At 40.1% G+C, this 24,508-nt stretch overlaps 1 protein-coding gene and 1 long non-coding RNA gene across 9 annotated transcripts in view; one reads left to right on the forward strand and one right to left on the reverse strand.

Moving 5' to 3' along the window:
* Positions 1-24,508, reverse strand: part of xrcc5 (X-ray repair complementing defective repair in Chinese hamster cells 5) — a 144,719-nt gene that overhangs the window by 28,680 nt on the left and 91,531 nt on the right. For 4 of the 5 annotated variants that reach the window (XR_011356885.1, XM_069936095.1, XM_069936096.1 and 1 more), the window contains 5 exons: positions 24,248-24,338; positions 16,484-16,611; positions 13,392-13,547; positions 1,820-2,016; positions 802-886 (listed from right to left, as the gene is read on the reverse strand). Coding sequence is in view for 4 of the 5 variants with exons in the window: in XM_069936095.1 (XP_069792196.1) it covers positions 802-886; positions 1,820-2,016; positions 13,392-13,547; positions 16,484-16,611; positions 24,248-24,338 (657 nt within the window). In the remaining variant the exon portion in view is untranslated. The remainder of the gene's footprint in view (positions 1-801; positions 887-1,819; positions 2,017-13,391; positions 13,548-16,483; positions 16,612-24,247; positions 24,339-24,508) is intronic. The other variant, XM_069936097.1, reaches the window with a different exon arrangement.
* The window catches only part of LOC138762329 (uncharacterized), a 55,170-nt gene that overhangs the window by 21,353 nt on the left and 9,309 nt on the right, over positions 1-24,508 (forward strand). For 2 of the 4 annotated variants that reach the window (XR_011356886.1, XR_011356887.1), the window contains exon 2: positions 24,279-24,343. The exons of the other annotated variants lie outside the window; for them this stretch is intronic. This is a non-coding gene — a long non-coding RNA (uncharacterized lncRNA). The remainder of the gene's footprint in view (positions 1-24,278; positions 24,344-24,508) is intronic. 4 annotated transcript variants of the gene reach the window in all.

A 24,508-nucleotide genomic window follows, 5' to 3' on the forward strand; every position in this document is an offset into this window, starting at 1 on the left:
AGGAAGAAAGATGCAGACATAATGTTTAGGAAGCAGAAGGACAAGGAGGGCTGGAAACTAGGAAGCTTAAAAAATGACTGTAGAGCTCGAAGGAGGCTTGACCTTAGTGAGATGGATGAAAGAAAACCCCAAGGCCTTCTACACGTACATAAAGAACAAAATTATGAAAGTGAGGGTAGTGCACATTAGGCATAAACGGGAAACATTTGCCTAAGGGAAAGGAAGTAGGGGAGGTCATAAATGAATACTTTGCTTCAGGAGATGTACTTGGTGAATGCGAGTTCACTGTAGAACAGGCTAATGTGCTGGAGCTTGTTGAGATTAAGAAAGAGGAAGCGCTGGAGCTTATTAAAAATATTAGGATTGATAAATACCCGAGACTGAACAGCAGATTACTACAGGAAGCGAGGGAAGAGACTGCTGGGGCATTGGCAATAAGCTTTGCATTCTCCCTGGCCACAGGTGTGTTACCGGAGGATTGGAGATGGCAAATGTAGTCCCCTTGTTTAAGAAAGGTGAGAGGGAGAATCCTGCAAATTATAGACCCTTGAGTCTTGTGTTAGTGGAGGGCAAACTATTGGAGAGGATTCTTAGGGACAGGATTTACGAGTATTTGCAGGATTCAAACCCTGGTCCTGATCGCTGGCGCTGTAATGGCATTGTGCTAACTGCTATGCTATGTTGCCCAAAGCAAGATAAACTTCAATGCAAATACCACCTGAAACACTGGGTAATGCAAAGCACATTTTGCCCATGTAATCCTACGTGACAGGCAGTCTAAAGGATTCAGTCGGTACTCACAGCTGTCACAGTGCCTTCCTCTAATGTGACAATATTGAAATCCTCATCAGATCTTGCTCTTTTTGCTTCCATTTCTTCTGGATCACTTAAAGAAAATTAAGCACATTTGTTAGGCTGGTTGTGCTCCTCACCCCCTCCACCCTCACCCCCCCCACCCCTTCAATGAGGAGAAGCCTTGAAATGAACCCTACAGAGCAGCAAACCACATCAGAGCACCAGGACAAGGCTCAGGAGCCAGACCACAAGCTGCTGGCAATTGGCTTCTGGGAACCAGGGTTCATGAGGGTGCCTCAGACAACTTCTGAATTGCTTCAGAACTGAGGAAATGTGGCGAAGATGCCTGAAGCTCTGGTTCACCGCTGGACCAAACGAGGGTATGCAGCTATGGAGGATGCAGGGGCACAGGAGGTGGCAGAATCAAAGGACAAAACGGGACTGTTTGCTTCTCTTTCTTGTCTCGATAGGGGTACCCCTGTGGCCCCTTTACAGAGCAAGGAAAAAGATATTTATGCATGATTTGCAAATGACAACGAATGGAATCCTAAATCCTCTCGGTTACCCTTATAAGGAGGTAGGGTGGCAGTACGATTACTTTATTGGCGACAGCCTGGTCTGCAAGAGCCAAGCAAAGATCACCATCATATCCGTAAGTGAAGCTATCACCAACCAAAAGCTGCACAAGAGGATACTGCCAATGTCTCAAAAGAGAAAAGACTTTGAAAAATATGTTTAAACCCCCTGTGTGGTCAGCGTTGCAGTTTTTTCTCATTTTTCGGGGTGCGTGGGAACACTTTTCATCATTATAAAGACATAAGCACAGAAACAGGGCCTTCAGGACACCAGATTGAAGATAACAATCTACACCAATACTATTTGCCAACATTTGGTCAATGACAAGGCATCGTTGACAGCACCGATAACTTGGAGCTGTGCCTGTCCGCCTGCTGTACAGCTTCATGACTCCAAATACTTAACACTCATTTGAAATTGCTTCGTCTAAAATCCACGCCCATCATACTTGTCTTTGAAGACCTGTTGAGCAATCTTCTGTTCTTTCTTCTTGCCTGAATCTTGCAGAGTGAAAAGCTTCTTCAATTGCTTCAAGGATGTCAGACTGGAATTAGCTATCTCCTGGGGCTGGTCCAACATGCTCTGCAAGTGAGGGTCTATGGGTGGCAGAGGCTCATTTGGTTGAAATGCTTTCCACTGAAGACACTGGAAGAAACCACATCAATAGCTTAAATTAGTTCTGTTATTTAGTTATTGAAGGTTTCATCAGGATAAATGAGAGTCAGCCAGATGGAGGTGAATCAGTGGAATTTGTTGCCACAAATGGCTGTGGATGTCGTCACTGGGTGTATTTAAAGCAGAAGGTGCTGGTTCTGATTAGTGGGTTATGAGAAGGCAGGAGAACTGGGTGAGAGGAAAATACATCAGCCATGATCTGAATGGTGGAGGCCACGATGGGCTGAGTGGCCTAATTCTGCTCCTATTTATGGTCATAGCTTAGATGTAGAAAACTATAGTGGGGGGGTGGGGGAGTCACGTGATGGAGTAGTGGCCGGGCCGGTGGGGTAAAACCAGTCCTCTCCAGAAAAAAAGAAAAAAAAGTCAAGAAAAGACAAAGCTTAACAAATATAAAGTATAAGAAATAGAAGATAAAGTTGCAGAGAAGAGAAAGAAGATGGCACCCAAGAAGGAAAAAGTAAAAACAATGGGGAAAAAAGAAGAAAAATCACTGGAAAAGAAAGAAGGCCTTACCTGCACGAAGGAACAGGGAGCCATGGTGGCGAAGAGCACCCGATCTCCGAGGTTGGTGCCGGCCCCACGGAGTCGCGACCCCCCCGACCAGTGGACTGCAAAACTGACTCTCTGAACCAAACAAAAGTGCGCAACTGTGCAATCAAAGGTAAAAGAAAACACTGACGGGAGGGCGGCTCAGCTGAGGAGCAGACAACCATGGCATGACCAGCTGAGGGAGGGACGCCCGACACCAGGGCTCTCAGCTGGAAGATGAAGAAGGCGGCAGGAGAGGGAGTGAGGAACCAGGCGAGGAAGAAAGTCGATGGGGTGAACGGCAAGAGGAGCAGCAGCAGGAGGCCCAACAGATGAGCAGTCCAGGAGGGGAGGATCAACAACAAGAGGCCCAACAAAGTGAAACAAGCAACTCATCGGGAGAATCAGAAGAGACACAGATACAAAGAAGGGAAGAAGAAGACAAAAACACAGGTACAGACACAGAAGAAGAGGAAGAAGAAGACCAAGATCTGCACAGAGAAATAGAAGGTAAAACAGATGGACAGAATATAGATTAAGCCTTTTTTGAAGAACAAATCAGAGCATTAAAAGAATGGTTGTCATTAGAATTTAGTGCAATTAAAAGAAAAATGAAAAGAACAGAAGATAAAATGCAAAGTTTAGAATTAGTCATGACACAAATAGGGAAAGAGTAGAAAATGTGCAAGAACGAGAAACGGCTGTAGAAATGGAAGTAAATGACTTAAGAGGAAAATTGGAAGAAAGTGACAAAAAAAATTAAAGAGACACAAGAGTTGTTATCTCAGAAAATTGATATGTTGGAAAATTATAGTAGCGAAACAACATAAATATAGTGGGCCTGAAGGAGGGTGAAGAAGGCACAGACATGAAGGAATTTATAAAACGATGGATCCCAGAGGTCCTGGGAACGACAGAAATACAGGAAGGAATGGAAATAGAAAGGGCACACAGAGCACGAGCTCCGAAACCGCAGACACATCAAAAACCAAGATCCATCTTAGTAAAATTTTTGAGATATACGACAAGAGAAAATATACTGGAGCGGGCAGGGAATAAAGTTAGAGAAGATTGTAACCATTGGAATACAAGGGTCAAAAAATATTTTTTTACCCAGACATATGTTTTGAACTCTTAAAAAATAGAAAATAAAATGCAAAATCGATTCTATGGAAAAAAGGTTATAAATTCATATTAAGACATCCAGCCGTGCTTAAAATATTTATACCCAAGGACCAAAACAGACTGTTTTCAGATCCAGAGGAAGCACAAGAATTCGCAGAGCATTTGCAGGATAGGAGAGATGAAGAGATGTAATAAGAATGAAGAACGGCGATAAAGTATATATAAAGATGTAAAAACAATGTATATGTAAAGAACTAAAGAGGGAAAAGAGAAGGGAAGGAAGTAAGGGGGAAAAAAAGAGAGCTTTGTTATATGTGTAAAAAAAAAGTGTTTTCTGGGGAGGGGGGCTGGGGGGGGGGGGAGAGACAATAACCGTCACTGCAAAATCAGTTGACGCTTGCGAGCAAGATCATAATCCAAATGGAAAGGGGAGTTGTGGTTGCCCGGCAAAGGATAAGGGGCAACTCGGGGGGGGGGGGGGGGGGGCATTTGGGGTTAAGGTAATATTGGGTGTGGGAATTGTTGGAGTATTTTATGTTTTAAATGTGTCATACATTGAGTTTAAAAATGGAAAACTGAAACTGAATGATGAAAATGGGAAAAAGGGGGATGGAGGTGGTGAGGAAGCGGGAAAGAGGTGTAAACAAGATATAAGATGGCCACGTTGAACTATATGACTATAAACATTAATGGAATACATAACCCAATTAAAAGGAAGAGGCTATTAAATTTACTGAAGAAAGAAAACATAGATATAGCATTTGTGCAGGAAACACATCTAACTGAAGTGGAACAAATTAAAGAGAGATTGGGTAGGACATGTAGCGCCAGCATCATATAATTCAAAAGCTAGAGGTGTAGCCATATTAGTTAACAAAAACGTTCCATTCAAAATAGAGGAGGAAATAATAGATCCAGCAGGGAGGTATGTAATGATAAAGTGTCAGATATATTCAGAATTTTGGAATTTGCTCCATATATATGCACCTAACGAGGAGGATCAAAAGTTTATGCAGGATTTTTTTTGAAGATTGCAGACACACAAGGAAATATATTGATAGGAGGGGATTTTAACCTTCATTTGGATCCAATGTTGGATAAAACTGGACAAAAGACAAGCAAAAAGAATAAAGTAGCCAAATTTATGGTTAAATCCATGCAGGAAATGAAACTTATGGATATATGGAGGAGGGAATACCCAAAAGAGAAGGAATATTCATATTATTCGAGTAGGCATAAAACATACTCAAGGATTGATATGTTTTGTTGTCAGCCCATATTCAAGGGAAAGTTAGGAAAACGGAGTATAAAGCTAGACTACTATCTGATCATTCACCCCTGTTCTTAGTAATAGAACTGGAGGACATCCCACCAAGAACATACAGATGGAGGTTAATCTCCATGCTACTTAAAAGGCAGGAATTTAGAGAGTTTACTGAACGCCAAATTAAAACACATTTTTAAATAAACACAGAATCAGTGAAAGACAAATTTATATTATGGGATGCAATGAAAGTCTTCATTAGAGGGATGATATAACGAAAAAGAGAGAATTGGCAGGCAAAAAAACCCCAAAACATCACAAACATACAAGGTGGAGAAGAACATAATGACAACAAAGCAAAAGTATTACGAACTGGGAGAAAAAACACATAAAATATTAACCTGGCAACTTAAAACAAAACAAGCTAAAAGAATGGTATTGGCATCAAGGAAAAAGGACAAACAAATTATATATAAACCCAATAGAGATTAATGAAAACTTTAAGGAATTTTATGAACAATTATATCAAACTGAGAACGAGGGGAAAGATGATAAAATAGAAGAGTTTTTAGCTAAAATTGAGCTGCCGAAATTGCAAGAAGAGGAACAAAACAAACTGATAAAACCATTTGAAATAGAGTAAATACAGGATTATATTAAAAAAACTGCCGAATAATAAAACACCAGGAGAGGATGGATTCCCAATAGAATTCTATAAAACATTTAAAGAGTTATTAATTCCTCCTCTCCTGGATCATATAGACCAATATCTCTACTTAACTCAGATTATAAGATAATAGTTAAACTATTAGCAAACAGATTGGCCGACTGTGTACCAAAAATAGTAAAACAAGATCAAACTGGATTTATTAAGACAAGACAAACAGCAGATAATATCTGTAAACTTATTAATCTAATTCATGCAGTTCAAGGAAATAAGAAACCAACAGTGGCTGTTGCTTTAGACGCAGAAAAAGCCTTTGACAGAGTAGAGTGGAACTACTTATTTAAAGTATTACAGAGGTTCAATCTACCAGAAAAATATATTAATTGGATTAAAGCACTGTATAATTGACCGTTGGCGAAGGTGATAGTAAATGGATATGTATCGAGCCAATTTAAATTAAGTAGGTCAACTACACAGGGATGTCCATTATCCCCCTCATTGTTCGCCTTAGCAATAGAACCATTGGCAGAACTGATAAGATCAGAAAATAAAATAAAAGGGATAAAAATAAAGGAGAAGGAGTATAAAATCAGCTTATTTGGAGATGACATCACAGTATACCTAACAAAACGAGAAATATCAATAAAAGAATTACATAAGAAATTGAAGGAATATGGAGAAATATCGGGATATCAATGCAAATAAAAGTGAAGTGATGCCAATGAGTAACGCGGATTATACAGAATTTAAAAAAGAATCACCATTTAAATGGCAAACACAAGCAACCCGATACCAAAGTATTAGGTTAGATAATAACTTGAGACACTTGTATAAACTAAATTATCAGGCACTAATAAAGAAATTGCAGGAAGACTTAGAACATTGGAAAGAATTACCGCTAACGTTGATAGGGAGGGTAAATTGCATTAAAATGAATGTGTTTCCAAGGATCCAATATTTATTTCAATCGTTACCAATTCCCTTAACAGAGAAATCCTTTATGAACTAAAGATAATAATAATAAGGAAATTCTTGTGGAAAGGGGGGGGTAAACCGAGGGTAGTGTTAGATAAATTAACAGAAAGGTATAACCAAGGTGGTTTGGAGTTACCAAACTTTAAAAATTATTATAGAGCCGCACAATTAAGGCATTTATCAGACTTTTACCAGACAAGGGAAAAACCAGACTGGACTAAGATAGAACTAGATAAAATAGGGGAGAAGATTCCGGAACATATATTTTATAAGTAGAATGAAAAACTGGTGCAATATAAAAGCTCACCAGTATTGCATCATTTACTTAATATTTGGAAGAAGATCCACTTAGGAAGGAAAAAAATGAATTACCAAATACCAAAATTGTTATTGACACAAAACCCATTAATCCCTTTTACAATAGATAACCTTTCCTTTAGAGAATGGGAGAGAAAAGGGATCAAAAGAATAGAAAATTGTTTTTTGGGTAATAATTTATTAACATTTCAACAGTTGAAGTACAAATATGGAATAACTCATGGTACAATGTTTGCATATCATCAATTGAAAGTTTATTTAAAGGATAAAATGGGAAACAGACTGAAATTACCAGAAGGAAGCAGCTTTGAATATGTGATTACAGACACAGTGATAATTAAAAGGTTTATAATGAACATGTATATTAAGATGCAAGATAAAGAAAATGATGAAATAAGCTATAAACCTAAACAAAAGTGGGCAAAGGATTTAAACATAAAGATAAAAAATGAAGCATGGGAAAAGTTATGTTCTGGAACTATGAAGAATACAATAAACACAAGATTACGCATGATACATTATAATTGGTTACACAGGGTATGTGTCACTCCTCAAAAATTAAAAGAATGGGATTCAACAATATCAGACAGATATTTTCGCTGTAAGAAGGAAATGGGAACAACAGTACATGTAATTTGGGCATGTACGAAAGTGAATACGTTTTGGGAAGATCTAAATGAGATATTAAATAAAATCACAAAAAATAACATACCAAACAATCCAGAGATCTTTCTTTTAAGTAACATAAGAAGTAATGAATTAGGCCTCAAATTGGATAAAGCACAAAAAAGATTAATTATGATAGCCTTAGCAGTAGCAAAAAAGTGTATAATGTTAACTTGGAAAATGGAAGAGAGCCTGAGAATACAGCAATGGTACATGGAAATGAATAAATGTATTCCACTGGAAAAAATAACATATAATTTAAAACATAAAGTCACATTATCTGAACAAATTTGGGAACTATACATGGATCATAACAGGGAGAGCTTGCCTCAGACCTCCAGCCCCTAAAATGATAAGAAGACAAAATGATTTGATTCAGTGTGTAAAAGCAGATGACACATTTTTGTTTATTTTTCACTGTGTGAAGACATTGCTTCATGGTTTTATTGTATTGTATATGTTGAATATTTATTGGTCTTGGAGGGGGGGGTGGGAAGGGAGGAAAAAAAGGGAGAAAATGCCACTGTGTATAGTTAATGAGAAACGTTTATATATATTTTGGTTGATATGTTCATAGTGTGAAAAATAAAAAAATTATATATATAAAAAAGAAAACTACAATCAAGTCCCTTGTGGAAAATCGTGTAGGAAAATAGAAAAGGAAGAAATTAGGAGGGCAAAAAGTCACAAAGTATCCTTAAGCAGGAAGTATTAAGAAGAATCCTAAATCATTTTAGGAGTATATACAGTGGGAAATATATTTACACAAGACATTTGATTAAAGAGCTACACAAAAGACTGCTGCATGAGAAAAGGATGCATGGAGTTGGGGACAATGTATTAGCTCTGGTGAAGCAATTGGGTTAAATGTGGGTGGTGCAGGGTTCAGTGTGATACACATAAATGATTTGCAGGGGATCAAGTGTAATGATCTATGTTTACTGACAATACTAAATTGAATGGAAAGACAAATGTTGTAGAGGACTCAGTGACATAGGTTTTTTTAATATTCAGATATACAGGACGGGAACAGGCCATTCTGGCCCACAAGCCCATGCTGTCCAATTACACCCAATTAAACTACAACCCCCATACAATTTGAATGGTGGAAGGAAACCAGAGCACCTGAAGGAAACCCATGCAGACATGGGGAGAACACACAAACTCCTTACAGACAGCACGGGATTCAAACCCATGTTGCTGGCGCTGTAACAGTGTTGTGCAGACAGCTACATTAACCGTGCTGGCCTGAAGAGACATACAGGCAGGTTAAGGATCTGGCAGACAAAATACAACACTGGTAAATATGAGGTAATGCAATTTCAGAAGGAAAAAGGGTAAATCAAAGAATATATTTAAATAGTGAAAAGTTGCAGCATTTGGATGTGTGGAGGGCTTACATATAGATCACAAAACGTTAGTTTGCAGCTGCAACAGGTGAGGAATTGTGCAAAAGAGCAGGAAAGATTGGGATATGCTTCAAATTATTCATAGCTTTGAACTACCTGTTATCAGCTGAACGAATATTATGATGCGCATAATGGTCATGAATTATGCGTACAACGGCTGCAGGGGAATTGACGGCACCGTCCTGAATATTGCCTGATAAGCTGATCAAAGCTGAGGTGCTCAAAACTGATGCAGGACATGCCTGCAGCGTGAGGTAGCTGTGAACCCCTAATCAATGGCGTTTGGCCAAAATACACAAGTGTACCTGACAACTGATGTATAAGTAGCAGCCTCGGACAGTGCACTGGGCTCACTTGGTTATAGACAACTAAGCTTTATGAGCGAGACTCTGTATATCAACTGAGCAACACAAGCTTGTGAATAAAGGGTATATGGTTTGAAGAAAGTTGGGTGTGAAGTTACTCCCTACGTCTGAACTGAGAATAGCAAGGAGCTCAACATTTTGGCACTGTGAGTAGGGTCACAATAAGTGGTAGCCCCCCTCACCAAAACTGAAGAAGTGGACAGATGATCGCTGGTGCGAATCAGAGACCAATATGTCCACAAGGTATGCTTTAACCTTGACTCCTCTCTGCTCCCTGCCGAGTCTGTTCATTCCTTCATTTTGGCAAGGTAAATCCACTGATGAAACCTGAAGGAATAAGACAAGCAGTAGCAGGTGGGTGGTTCAAATTCCCCAGAAGAAATGGGTGGTTTGAGTCTCCCAGAATAATAAGGAAGTTTGAGTCTTCTAGTAAGTAAAAACAAAGGGCATGCAAATGATAAAGAGGGGCGAAGAAGTCAATTACAGAAAATAATAGATGAATATCCAACTTGTGAAAAGAAACCTGAAACAAATGTCTTTCCAGTTGTCTAAACAATTGGTCTGCAGGAGGTTCTTTTGCTTTAAATTTAATGCAGCCAGTGGAACTGGGAATATGGAAAGATATTCCACCAGGTTCAGGAATATTCCCCCTTCACCATCACTCTCCTCAACAACAAACTCTATCAGGGTCTCATTTAAGGATTCTTACGTGTCTACTTTATTGATGAATATTATTGAATTATAGTTTGGCACAGACTAGATGGATAGAAGGACCCATTTCTGTGTAGTAATGTTCTGTCATTCTATGGTTAGCACACAAACCAAAACTTTTCACTGTATGAATTTCAGTGCATATGACAATCAACTTGTTGTTACCATGGTAGACATGACAATTTTTCATCTTTAAGGATGCAGAAAAGATTCACCAGGATACTACCAAGACTTTTTATCTGGAGTATGAAAGGTTTATAAATTTATGAGAGGCATAGAAAAGATCATAGTCAGTCTTTTTTCCAGGATGGAGAAGTTTAAAATGAGAGGGCACAGATAGTGAAGTTTTACAAGGAAAGGGCCCAAATGTTAAGCAAATCAGATAAATTTAACATGATCAACAGGAACAAGTTGTGCCAAATTGCAAAATTCTGTGACTCCAAATGTTCTCATTAACATCTGCCCTATTTCACCAGCCTGTCTTTTAAATGACAGGAAGTCACGAGACTGAAACTATGCTTTGCACCCAGTGAGATCAAGTACAGGCAGGAGACAGACTCCATTGGTGTGGTGTCAGAACAACTACCTTCAATGGTTCAACGTCAGCAAAACAAAGATGTCACGGAAAGGGGTGGAGAACATGCCAGTTTGTATTAATGGCACCGAAGTAGAGATGGGGGAGGGCCTTTAGGAGTAAATATTACCAATAACCTGTCCTGGTCCAACCATGCACATACTCAGGCCAAGAAAGTGAACCATTGTCTCCACTTCCTCAGATGTTAGAGGAAATTTGGCTAGTCGACATGGCTCGATATTTCTCAAATCTACTTGTATACTTTCCTCCCTCTATACACTGGTGTCAAGTACAGTAATGGCAATGTCATTAAATTACTAGCCCTTGTCAACTAGAGACTTTATAACTATCCAGAGACTCAAATTCAAATACCACCATTATAGCTATTGAATTTGAATTCAACTACTAATTTGGAATGATTAAAACATCATTTTCAACAACAAACCCTACTGGATGGATGTAAAAGTCTGTTTTGCTTGTGTCCCTCAGGGGAGGGATCAGGGAAAGTTTATAGAACATAGAAATTTATGCAGATTGGTGCACTAGTGACTCCAGGTCCATCACTGTGCTTTACACAAAAATACTGGAGAAATTCGGAAAGTTCTTTACGAGGCAATGACGAAGATACATAACTAACATTTCTGCTCTCTCAAAGTATGAGCAAAAATCAAGCAGGTGCCTGAATAAAATTGTAGGGTGAGGGCACAGGACTACATAGGCAGATAAGGGTGGAAGGGCACAAGAGAAAAAAACTGGGGTGAAAGGGGGAGCGGATAGCTCTGAATGGAGAGGATGGGGATCGGGGGAAATGGAGGGATGGGGAGGTGGCAGATAGGGGAGATCAGGGATGACCTACTAATGTCTTCTTAAAAAGCCCAGCAAGCCATTTAATTCAAAGGCAATTGTTAATTAATGACAAATCTAGATCCTGAATAGTGAAATATTGTGATTTTATTAATCAAGGAGCAGTGTAAAGGTCGTGCAACGACTGCAAGTAGAGACAGAAATCATAGGTTTGTATGTGATAGAAATCTTCTCAGGTGTATTTATTATAACGCAAAGAGTATTGTTAGAAAGGCTGACGAGCGTAGGTCATGGATGAATTTTAAATACGTCTATCACATCAACCTTCAACCTTCTACCCTCCAGGGAATAAAGTCCCAGCCTGTTCAACCTTTCCCTGTAACTCAAACCCTGAAACCCCAGCAACATTCTCGTAAACCTCCTCTGCACTCTCTCTATACTGGTTATATCCTTCCAGTAATTCAGGGTCCAAAACTGCACACACTATTCCAAATTTGGCCTCACCAATGCCTTATACAATTTCAACTTTACATTTATGAAAGCCAACATAATAAATGCCTTCTTCACCACCCTCTCCACACGATTCAATTTTCAGAATTATGTACATGACTCCTAAATCCCTTTGTTCCACTGCACTCCTCAATTCTCCACCATTTAATGTGTATGACCTATTTTGATCAGTCCTATCAAAATGTAACACCTCACTTTTATCAGTATTAAACTCTATCTGCCATCGTTCAGCCCACACTTCTAACTGTCCTATATCACCCTGTAAGCCTTGATAATCTTCCTCACTGTCCACAACACCACAAACCTTTGTATCATCTGAAAATGTCCTCATCCAATTTGCCACCCTCTCATCTAGATCGTTAATATATATGACAAACAGCAATGGACCCAGTACCAATCCCTGAGGCAAATCCACTCGACACCGGTCTCCGATTCTGTGCTATTGGTTGTCAATGTAATGAAGTGAATGTGCTGTGTTTAAGAGTTGAGATGTTGGATATTTTGAAGCAACTATTATAACTGTATTATGAAAGGTAGAGTAGACTTAAATGATTGCTGTGAATTACAAGGAAATGGTTATTGGGACACTCACAGACAGGTCAGCTGCAACTAACAACATTCCAGACAACTATCCATTATCACCTCTTCCATTAAGCCATCTCCTGGTTTCCTGTACACAATAAGTGCTACTACCTGCTGTTACACATAACAAGCTGTCAGATGCAGCCCAATAATAAATGGTTTCCCGCCCAAAAACAGCTACAAGCTTGTCAAACAATGTGGAAACATCAAAAGCCTGCAAAATGCGCCTGCAGAAGCGAATTCAGACCTGTGGAATGGTCGTTCACATGGCAGCGCTAAAAGTGCAGCACTGGCCATCAGAAAGGGACAGCTTCATGGGAGGCGCCTCGGAGCGCACTCCGGCTCCTGTCCCTTCGGGCTGTCAGGGTTGGGGTGGTTGGCTGTCTGAGATGGGGCAGCCCACGTGGGACGTCCCCACACTGATCCCACTGCCTTGTGCTCTCCCCACAGCCCTGTATCAGTCCCCACACTGTGGGGCGGCCTCTTATGGGGAACCTTATCTAAAGCCTTACTAAAGTCAAAATAGACAACATCCACTGCTTTCACCTCCTCGAAAAACTCTATAAGATTTGTTGGACGTGATCTACCATGTACAAAACCATGCTGACGACTCCGAATCAATCCCTGTCTTTCCAAATAGGTGTATATACCATCTCTAAGAACATTTTCCATTAATTTACCTACCACCGACGTCAGACTTACAGGCCTATAATTACAGGTCTACTTTTGGATCCTTTTTTGAACAGCGAACAACATGAGCCACCCTCCAGTCCTCCGGCACTTCCCCCGTGGCCAGTGACATTTTAAATATTTCAGTCAACGCCCCCATTATATGTTCACTAACCTCCCTCAGGGTCCTAGGGAATATTTTGTCAGGACCTAGAGATTTATCCACCTTGATCTTTTTCAATGTAGCCAACACTACCTCCTCATTAATCCTTATATTATCCATGAGCTCCCGACCATATTTCTTCACTTCATCTGGCTCAATATTCTTTTCCTTAGTGAATACAGAAGAAAAAAAATCATTTACAATTTCACCCATTTCTTCTGGCTTCTCACGGAGCTGACCAACCCCCCCCACCCCACCCCGATCTTCAAGGAGTCCAATTTTATCCCTCACTATTCTTTTCCTTTTAATGTACCTGTAGAAACCCTTTGGGTTTATTTCCTGCCAAAGCAACTTCATTTCTCCTTTTAGCCGTTCTCATTTCCTTAAGTTATTTTTACACTCCTTATATTCCTCAAGCAGTTTGTCCCTTCCCTGCTGTTTATACCTGTTGTCCACATCCCTCTTCCTCTAAACCAAGTTCCCAATATCTTTTGAAAACCAAGGCTCCCTACAGTTTCTAACCTTTCCTTTTATCCTCACGGGGACAGACCAACTCTGTGCTCTCAGAACTTCTCCTTTGAATATTCTCCATTTATCAGTTACATTCGTCCCTGAAAAGGTCTTATGCCAATCCACACCACCCAAATATTTTCTCATCCCCTTGAAATTTGCTCTCATCCAATCAAGAATCTCAACCTTTGGCCCATCTCTATTCTTTTCCATTACTACCCCAAAACTAATAGTTTTGTGGTCACTAGATCCAAAGTGATCCCCAACACAAACCTCTGTCACTGACCTACCTCGTTCCCCAATAGGAGATCCAATACGCCCCCCTCTCGAGTCGATTCTTCTACGTATTGATTCAGAAAACTTTCCCGAACACGTAACAATCTCTACCCCATCCGGTCCTCTTACTGTATGGGCATCCCAGTTAATGTGCGGAAAGTTGAAATCTCCCGTAACTACTACCTTGTGTTTATTACATATACGCAACCTCCTAATTCCCTCAGTCCATTTGGTGGTCTATAATACACACCTATTAATGTACTCCTGCCTCTGCCATTCCTCAATTCTACCCAAATAGCCTTGCTGGACGATCCCAGCAAGCCATCCTGCCACAGCACTGCTGTAATGTTCTCTCTAATAAGCAATGCAACTCCTCCATCTTTTATTCCCCCCACCCCCACCCCGGTTCTATCATGCCAAAAACAACAGAATCCTGGAATATTTTACTGCCAAATGCCCTTCCTGCAACCAAGTTTCACTGATGGCCACAATATTGTATTTCCACGTGGCCATCCTTGCCTTAAGCTCCTCCTATTTACAATGCTCCTGGCATTAAAATATATGCACTTGAGAGACTCTCCTCCACATAAACTACTTTTGTTACCAACTACCTTTACCTTCTTCCCATTTATTTTTATGTTCTGTTCCCTCCCTTCCTTCCAATCCAGGTGTTCATCCTCCCTCCTCTTCGTTCTCTCATTCTGATTCTGGGGGAGATCTTGTATAGGTTTTTTGCATCAGTTTGAACAAATGGGGATTAAGGAGGAGGAGGTGATTGCTGCCTTAGAGTGAATAAAGTTAGATAAATCCCCTGGGCCAGATGATATTCCCTTGGACCTCGAGGGAGACAAATGTTCAAATTGCAGAGGCCCTGATGAATATATTCAAAATGTCCTTAGCCATAGATGAGATGCCAGAGGATTGGAGGGTAGCTCATGTTGCCCAGTTGTTTAAAAAAAGGCTCCAAAAATAAACCAGGAAATTAAAGGTCGATGAGCCTGACATCAGTAGTAGGTAAATTCATGGAAGGAATTCTGAGAGTTGGGATATATAGGTACTTGGACAGCCATGGGCTGATTAAGGACAGTCAGCGTGGCTTTGTGAGTGGTAGGTCGTGTTTAATGAATCTTGTACAGTTTTTTAAGGAATTTACCAAGAAGGTAGATGACAGAAGTTAGTTTAGAAGGTTATGACACTAGGTATTCAAGGACAGGTTGTAAACTGGATTTGAAATTGGCTGTGTGGGAGAAAACAGAGAGTGGTAGTGGATGGTTGCTTCTCAGACTGAAGGCTGGTGACTAGTGGTGTGCCTCAGGGATCTGTGTTGGGACCATTGTTTTTTGTTGTACATATCAATAATCTGGATGATGTGTTGAATTGGATCAGCAACTTTGCTGATGACACAAAGATTGGAGGCATTGTGGAGAGCGAGGAAGATTTTCAAAGCTTGCAGAAGAATCTGGATCAACTGGGAGAATGGACCAAAAAATGGCAGATGGAATTGAATGCATTTTGGAAGGACAAACCAAGAAAGGAGATATATGGTAAATGATAAGACACTGAGGAGTGTGGAGGAGCAGGAATACAAATACATTGTTCTCTGAAGGTGGCATTGCATGTGGACAAAGTTGTAAAGAAAGATTTTGGTATCTTAGCCTTTAAAAATCAAAGTATTGACTATAGGAGTTGGGATGTTATGTTGAAGTTGTTTAAGACATTGGTGAGGCCAAATTTGAATATTTTGTGCAGTTTTGGGTGCCTAAATGCAGGAAGGATATCAATAAGATTGAAGGAATGTAGAGAAGATTTACTAGGATGTTGCTTGGTCTTTTGGAGTTGAGTTACAGGGAAAGATTAAACAGGTTAGGACTTTATTCCTTGGAACAAAGAAGAATAAGGGGAGATTTCATAGAGGTTTACAAGATTATGAGAGGTATACACAGAGTGGATGCAAATTGTTTTTTTCCACTTAGATTTGGGGAGATAAATATGAGAGGTCACAATTTTAAGATGAAGGGGGAAAGATTTAGGGTAACATTTGGGGGAACATTGGGAAATTCTTCACTCAGAGAATGGTGAGAGTGTGGAATGAGTTGCCATCTGATGTGGTGAATGCAGGCTTGATTGTGTGTTTTAAGAATAAATTGGCTAGGTATATGGATGGGAGAGGCCTGGAGGGTTATGGAATGGGAGCAGGTCAGTGGGACTAGGGAGATGATGGTTGGCATAGACTAGAGGGGCAGAATAGCCTGTTTTCTGTGCTGGAGTGTTGTATGGTTTTAAGTACAGTCAAGGAACAGGCATTATGATTTACATACCTGAAACAGTCTCTGAAAATGAGGATTAGGAATTTTACTGACTTTGAAGAGATCTTCCAGTTCTTCCCCATTGTCTATCACCAAGTTCATTGAGTCAATCAGAGAATCCACAGCTGATAACTGCTCCTCTGTTGGGGAGAAGAATCCACAAGGGGAGATAATGACATCTATTTTATGTAGGTATGCACGGGAAGAAGATTCATCAGAAATCTATGAAGCATAGAACCATAAAACATTATGGCCCTTCTAGTTTGTGCCAAACTATTTTTCTGCCTAGTCCCACTGACCTGCACCCAGTCCATAGTCCTCCATATCCTGTCCAAATCTTTCTTAAATGTTAAAATTGTGTCTGCATTCTCATCCCTTCAGATGACAGCTCGTTCCACGCTCCCACTCTCTGCATGAAGACTTCCCCCGAAACTTTTCCCCTTTCACCCTTCACGCATGACCTCTGGTTTGTATCTCACCTAACCTGCTTCTCCTAACTTGTTCCCACCTGCTTCAAAAGGGCATCAATCATCTTGGTGCCCAAGAAGAGTAGGGTGACCTGCCTCAATGACTATAGCCCAGTAGCAAAAACATCTACTGTGATGAAATGCTTTGAGAGGATAGTCATGGCCAGAATTATCAGTGTCTGGTATGGGGGTGCCAATGCTCAGGACATGAAAAAACTCCAGAGAGTTGTTAACTTGGCCTGCGACATCACGGGCACCAATCTCCACTCCAGCCGGGACTTGTAGAGGTGGTGTCTTAAGAAAGCAGCTTCTATCCTCAAGGACCCTCACCACCCATTCCATGCCCTCTTCACTTGACTACCATCGGGAAAAAGGTACAGGAGCCTAAAGATGAGCACTCAGCGGCACAAGGACCACTCCATCCCCACTGCTATCAGATTCCTTAATGATTAATGAACCATAGACTCTGCCTGATTTTGACTTCGCCACAAAACAAATGAATTTCGTGACTTGTACAATAAATTCTAATTCTGACCTCAGTGGAAAAAGCCTATTATCATTTACTCTCTCTATACCCCTCATAATTTTGAATATCTCTATAAAATCTCCCATCATTCTTCTATTCTCCAGGAAATAAAGTCCTGTTTAAAACTTTTCCATGTGACTCAGTTCCTCTTCTCTGCATTATTTCCAGTCTTAGTGATATCTTTCCTGCAGTTTGGTGTAGAGCAATGAGAAATGGGGGCTTGGCATTACCTAATTTGAGACTTTATTACTGGGCATTGAACATCAGATCTATCATTATTTGAATATCTCATAATGATATATTTAGGTGCCTCAAGATGGATTAAATCCACTAAAAGGCATTCACTTATCTCAATATTTGGAGCACATTTGCGCTCTCCAAGCTGCTAATTTAGTAGTTAGATATACTTTGCGTATTTGGCGCCATCTTAGAAACCATTTTGGTTATCAAAGATTTTTATTAATTAGTCCAGTTTTACATAATTCTTTTTACCCTCAGTTCAAGACATTGGATATACTCAATGGTCAAGGTTGGGTAGTCAATCTTTCTTGGACTTATATATAGACCAAAACGTTGTCTCTTTTCAACAATTACAGTACAACTCCAATGATCCAAAATCAGATTCTCCAAAGTCCTTAGTATACAAAATTTTTAAAAAATTTCTGATAAACGAGGATATCTGAAATCCTCATTTATCTGAAACTTTTTCGGAATCGAATTGACCGGGAACGTCGGGCTCCAGCGGCAGTGGGGATCTTGAGTTCCCGGGCAGGAGTGGGACCCTCGGTCTCTCAGTACGAGCAGGGCCTCTTTGGGGAGGTGTCAGTGATCGGTGGTGGCCAGTAATTTTTTTGGTGGAATTAAACTTTATTTTAATGCTCAAGAAGCCTTACCTTGTTGTTTGTTTTTGTATGAACACAAGTGATTTGCCGTTGCTGCTGGGCTGTTTTTAAAAAATGACCAGTTCTCCGAAAAAAACGTTTATCTGAAATGGGCCCTGTCCCAACCATTTTGGATAATCAAAGTTGTACTGTATCTGCCAAATTTAAATGACCTAATCAACATTTATTTTGCTATTTACAGATTAGGAGTTTCATAAACTCCTTAATGTTGAGGCTTCCTAAAACTTAGATTTTAATCTTATCTGGGAAGTGGCTTTATATTACATAAAATTATATAAAAAAGAGCCTTGAAGTAATTTTGTTGGTCTCTAAAACTCTGGTTAGACAACACTTGGAGTATTGCGTTCTGTTCAGGTCAAAATAGGAAGAATGCAGAAGCTTTAGAGAGAGTACAGATGAGTTTTTCCAGGATGTTACCTGCACTGGAGAAATAGGGCTTTTCTCTTTGGAGTAACAAAGGATGGGAGGAGTGTTAATAGAAATATACAAGATTATGAGGGACACAGATAGGGTGCACAGCCAGCATCTCTTTCCTCGGGTGACAATACCAAATAGCAGAGGGCATCGGTAGAAAGTGAGGGGAGGAATGTTTAAGGGAGATGTCAGGGGTAGGTTATTTACCCAGAGAGTTGTAAGTGCCTGGAATGCACTGCCGGGGATAATGGTGGAGGCTGGTAGAATAGAGACATTTAAAAGCCTCAGACAGGTACATGGATGAAAGTAAAATAGAGATACGAGATAGGGAAGGTTTAGATTTTTTATAGTAGGTTTAGATAAGTCGGAACAACATGATGGGTCGAAGGGCCTGTACTGCAGTGTAATATTCTATGTTCTATGAATTTATTCAGTTTTATTTACTCATGATGTACATTTGGACAAGAGCGGCGAGTGCAGCACGTCGAAGTAGACAGTAAATTGAATGGATAATTATGCAGAAGTTGTAGAGAGTTTGCAGAGAGGTAAATCTGGGTTAAGTGAATGATCAAGAAAATGGCAGATGGAGTATAATGTTGGTAAATGTGAGCTCATCTGTTTTGGAAGAAAAATTTCAGATCAGGTTATTATATAAATGGCAGTGCTGGTGCAGACTTGCAGAGAGCAGGGAGCGACGTCTCAGCGCTCTCCCGTGGGGTCCAACTGCCCAGCCTGTCTGCCTTTGGCTCTGCACAGGCTTGACCAGCCCATTAAAGGAGCCAGTGGTGTTTTATTTTAAGATTCTGCTACCATGGGGTGTGGACCCAAGATGGTGGTGCCCATGATCGACAGCAGCCACAAGGGATTCCAGACTCCAAGGAAGAGAGGAATAGCGCAGGGAACCAAAAAAAAATGGGGAGACCATCCTCATTTCTGAAGATGATGGTGACCACACAGAGGGTGTTGACGACTCGAGGCAAGGAACCCATGCAGGTTGCGGGCTGCTGGGGATTGCAGTCAAAGGACTCACACCAGGCTGTGGAATGCTGGAGAATGGCTCAAGGCTGGTTGAAGGAGTACCAGATATCAGAACCGGGAGGTGAGAGAGTGTTGGAGGCTTTCTGATCGTGTTAAGAGGTGTGCATCTGGAGCACTTGTTGCTGATGGTTTGGACTGAAGGCTGTGTGACTGCAGGAGCGCTGGAGGTGAAGCCATGGACATTCAGTGACTCGGAGACTTTTTTTTTGCTTCTCATTCTCTGGCTGTAGGGGCACTGGCAATGTTTGCTGATTGCGAATCTTTCTCTGCAATATCACATTTTCTGTTTTATTACATGACAATGAAATAATCTTGAATTTTGGAAGTCTGCAGTCCGCTCCTGTGCAGAATGCTCATGCACAAACTGCAAAAGGTTGGTTTGCAGGTGGAACAGGTGATCAAGAGGAAACTGAAAAGGGAACTTTAATTTTTGTTTAGATCCAGTTCTAGATAGAACAGCAAGAGCAATAACAAGGACAAAAGCAGTTAAGGCCACATTGCTGTTAATGAATGATTTAAATTTAATAGATGTGTGGAGGAGAATACATCTAAGAGAAAGAGATCAGGTTATGAAGGAGGAAGGTCATTTGAACAATTTAAAAATAAATATAAGATACAAAATAATACAATATTTTGTTACTATCAAATCAAAATATATTTACAAGGTAAAATGGGTCCAACAATGTTATTACCTAAAAGTAGTGAAATAAAAGCTTCGATTTGTAATAGATCTATTAAGAAATTTATCTCAGCCATGTATATATTATTGCAAAAGGGAACTCTAAAGCAAGAAATATAGATGCACACAGAGATAGGAGACAGATCTAAATATCAAATAGAAATATTTTAAAAATTGGTCCAAATATGTCTAGATAGTATGACAAACACAAAAAATGTTAGATAGATTGGTTCAATATAATTTTTTTACATCAACTATATCTTACCCCACACAAATTAAATAGATTGAAGTCAGATCTTCTACATGAATGTAAAATTGAGACCATTCTGTATAAAATTAGGAACATTTTTTGGAGCAAGTCACAGGAGTTAAATTTCTACAGGATCCAATGTTGTTTTTACTGGGTAATATTTCAGGGCCAAGACCAAAATTGAAATTGAATTTGTATCCTTTTCTTTTTCTTCTTTCTTATCTATCTCTATTGGGTTATTATTTTGGGGGAGGAGGTTGGTGGGGATTTATAAAACAACATGTATAATCGATTGACATGATTACATTATATATTTCGTATTTTGACATGAATACATGCATGGAAAATTTAAAAAAATATTCAAAACAAAACAAAAGTTGGTCTTCATTGCTAAAGGATAGACTTTATGAGCGGGGAGGTTCTACTGACTGGTGATGTGTTCAGCTCTGATCTCCTTACTTGAGAAATAAAGTACTGGCTTTGAAGAAAGTGCAGAGGAGAGTCACCCTAACCCTAAAGCTTTGATTCCAGAGATGAGGGAGTGAACCTCGGAGGAGAAACTGAGTTGTTAATGACTATACATTCTGCAATTCAGATGAATGAGAGAAAGAAACAATATTAAGAAAGGGATAGATAGATTGGAGGCAGGAAAGTTGATTTCACTGGTAGATGAGACTCGAACAAGGGGACGTAAAAACACAACGGTGGAGAAACTCAGCGGGTCACAAGTGTACTTTATACAGCAAAGATAAAGGTGCATAACCAACGTTTCGGACTAGAACTAGGGGATGTGCCTGCTAACATACCTGCCTCCACAATTTTATTTGGCAGCTCATTCCCTCACATTCTTTCAAAATCACAACCCCATCACCTTATAGCTATCTCCTTTCATCTTAGATTTTCGTACTCCATTGAACACACTATCACTATTCACGCTATTTATCCTATGCTCTAACAAAAACAGGCTTAGTATTTTTACAGTCTCTCATGATAACTTAACTTTCCTAATCCTGGCAACAACTTTGTAAACCTCCTCTGTATACTTTCCAACTTTATAATATACTCCTATAGATAGGAGACCAAAATGCACACAACATTCCAAGTGTGGCCTCACCGACATCTTGTATAACCTCAACATGATGTTTGAATATGTATTCAATGCCCCGACTGAAAGGTCAAATGTTCCAAATGCCCTCTTCACGACTCTGCTTCTCTGTGCTGCCATCTTGAAAGAGAACTTGGGAAATTGTTCACAGGGGAAGAACATCTAAGGGAATTGGACAAATTGTTTGCAAGATTATCCAAAGCAAGCTTAATTGCTAATTTAGCAAAAAGTCAATTTTCAAATGCCACGGTAACATACTTGGGTCATGTAGTTGGCCATAGCAAAGTTGCACCTATTCAAGCTAAGGTGAATCCAATTTCTGAGTTTCCTACTCCCAATGGCAAGAAAGCAGTGAGAAGGTTTTTAGGAATGGCAAGATATTATAGGAAATTTTGCAGAAAGTTTGCTGAGGCGGCTCTTCATTTAACCGACCTTTTGAAGAAAGGGGAGAAATTTGTGTGGACTAAAGGTTGTCAGACAGTTTGGGAAAATTTAAAGGAGATGCTATGCCATTGCCCTGTGTTAAAATCTCCTGATTTTGACAAAACATTTTCTTTAGTGCTCAGAAACTTCAATGATGGACTGTTATTTGCAAAAGGCAACAATGTAGCAACATGCTGGGCAGCTTTGTCTGAAAAACAGTTCGCTGTCTGGAAGAGTAGGTGATCTTTGCAGGCAGAGGCAGAACAGCTTTCCTTTCAGAGAGGGAGGGAAGAGAGAGAGGAGAGACAGAGACTTCAGTTCCAGAGGGACAAGCTGGCAAGCTTTGGAAGACGGCCTGGTCAAAGGAGAGGACTGGCTGTCCGGTGTTTCTCTTGGAATAGGAAAAACAGAAAGGAACTCTGTGGTGACCTGAAAGAAAGAGGTTATCATCTGGAGAACCCTGAAGGGGGCAAGTTTCGTCAGCAAGGCACTGGAGTGGCTGATTAAGAAGTAATCAGTTGTGGATGTCCTGGAACAAGGAAAACTCTCTCTGAAAACCAACAAGAACTCTCCCGAGTGGTAACCATCTACCTGTTAAGCACCAAAACCTGGTGAACTTTATTAATGTTAACTTCTGTGCACAGTACAAGAATTGTCTGCAACCAGTGAGTTTGGACTGTGAACCAAAGATCTTTTCTAAACTTATATACACATTACAGACACGTGTGCTTAGAATTAGAGGGGGGGGGGGGGGGGGGTTAAGTTAGTCAATAGAGATAAGTTAAAGTTTGATTCTGTTTTCATGTTCAAAGATAATTAAAAGCAACTTTGTTTAAGTAACCCTCTGTCGTGGTACATATCTATTGCTGCTGGGTTTTGGGGTCCTCTGGACTCGTAATAATTCTTTGATATTATTTCCTAGCTAACTTTCATACTACACCTTTTTCCTCCTTATGATTTGTTCACTATGCTTCTGGAAGTTTAAAAAAAACTTCCCAATCCTCTATCTTCCCACTAATTTTTGCTTCCCTGTATGCCAGCTTTATTGCTTATCCATTGGCTTTGACTTCCCTCGTCAGGAACAGTTGTGTCATTGATATGTATTTACCCTTCACCTTACTCATTTCTTGCAGAAACTCCATCCATTGCTGTTCTGCTTTGTCCCTACTAGTGCCCCCTTCCAATCTAAAGTAGATTATTCCACTGAAATGATATTGGCATGAGGGAGGAACTGGTCAAATTTACTCCAACACATCTGACTTTAGTTTCTCCATGTTAAATCTCAAATTGAACTCAATCATATTGTGATCACTTCCCCCAATGGATCCTTTGGCATATTACACAATGCCCAATACAGTACAGCCGATCCCCGTGTGGGCTCATCAACAAGCTGCTCTAAAAAGTCACCTCATGAGGTTTTCTACAAAGTTTTGCTCTTGAGATCCAGTCCCAACCTGGTTTTCTCAATCTTGCCTGTTAAAATCCCCCATGACTCCAGGCACAACCAGACTGAGAGCTCCCGCAAATTGAAAGGAACAACACCTCCTCTTCCATCTGTGCACACTCCAATAACATTGACTTCTTCAATTTTCATTCGACCACCTCCCCCCATCTTCGCCTGCCTGTCTCCTTTCCCCTAGTTTTTTTTCCCCTCTCTCTTTCTTGTTTTTGCTTACACCTTGAGGAAGGACTCGGGCTCAAAATGTCGGTAATATCTTTACCTCTTATGAATGCTATGAGACCAGCTGAGTTCCTCCTGCATCTTTGCCTTATCTGCCTGTCTTTCCACACAAACTCCCTACCAGCAGTCTCTGTGTGTCAACCACCTCTTTCTCTGCCCCTTCAGCTTGGTTCGCACCCCACTGTGAATTAAGATGACTACTCCTTTCAGTTCCTGATTTCTGCCCACATTACCTCACACAATAGGTACCAAGATTTGAGCTGTGAATTTCTCTTCACATTTTCTACCCACCTGAAACTGCACTTTTCTTATTGTTCTTCAGAGAAGCGAAAGTAAACTGACGGAGATCTTCCATGAATGGGAGTTGGATGTAGATCAAGCACTGAAGTGAGATGAATCATGACAACAGCTTAATTTATTATTTGAAATTAATATTGGCTCAATTATTATCCTATTGCAACAAGAAAAAAATGCATGTAAAAACACAATGCTGGAGTCAGCAGATCAAACAGTGGCCTTTTTAATAGCAAAAATAAAAATACATAACGACGC

The sequence above is a fragment of the Narcine bancroftii genome, chromosome 4, assembly GCF_036971445.1.
Source record: "Narcine bancroftii isolate sNarBan1 chromosome 4, sNarBan1.hap1, whole genome shotgun sequence".
Classification (NCBI taxonomy): domain Eukaryota; kingdom Metazoa; phylum Chordata; class Chondrichthyes; order Torpediniformes; family Narcinidae; genus Narcine; species Narcine bancroftii.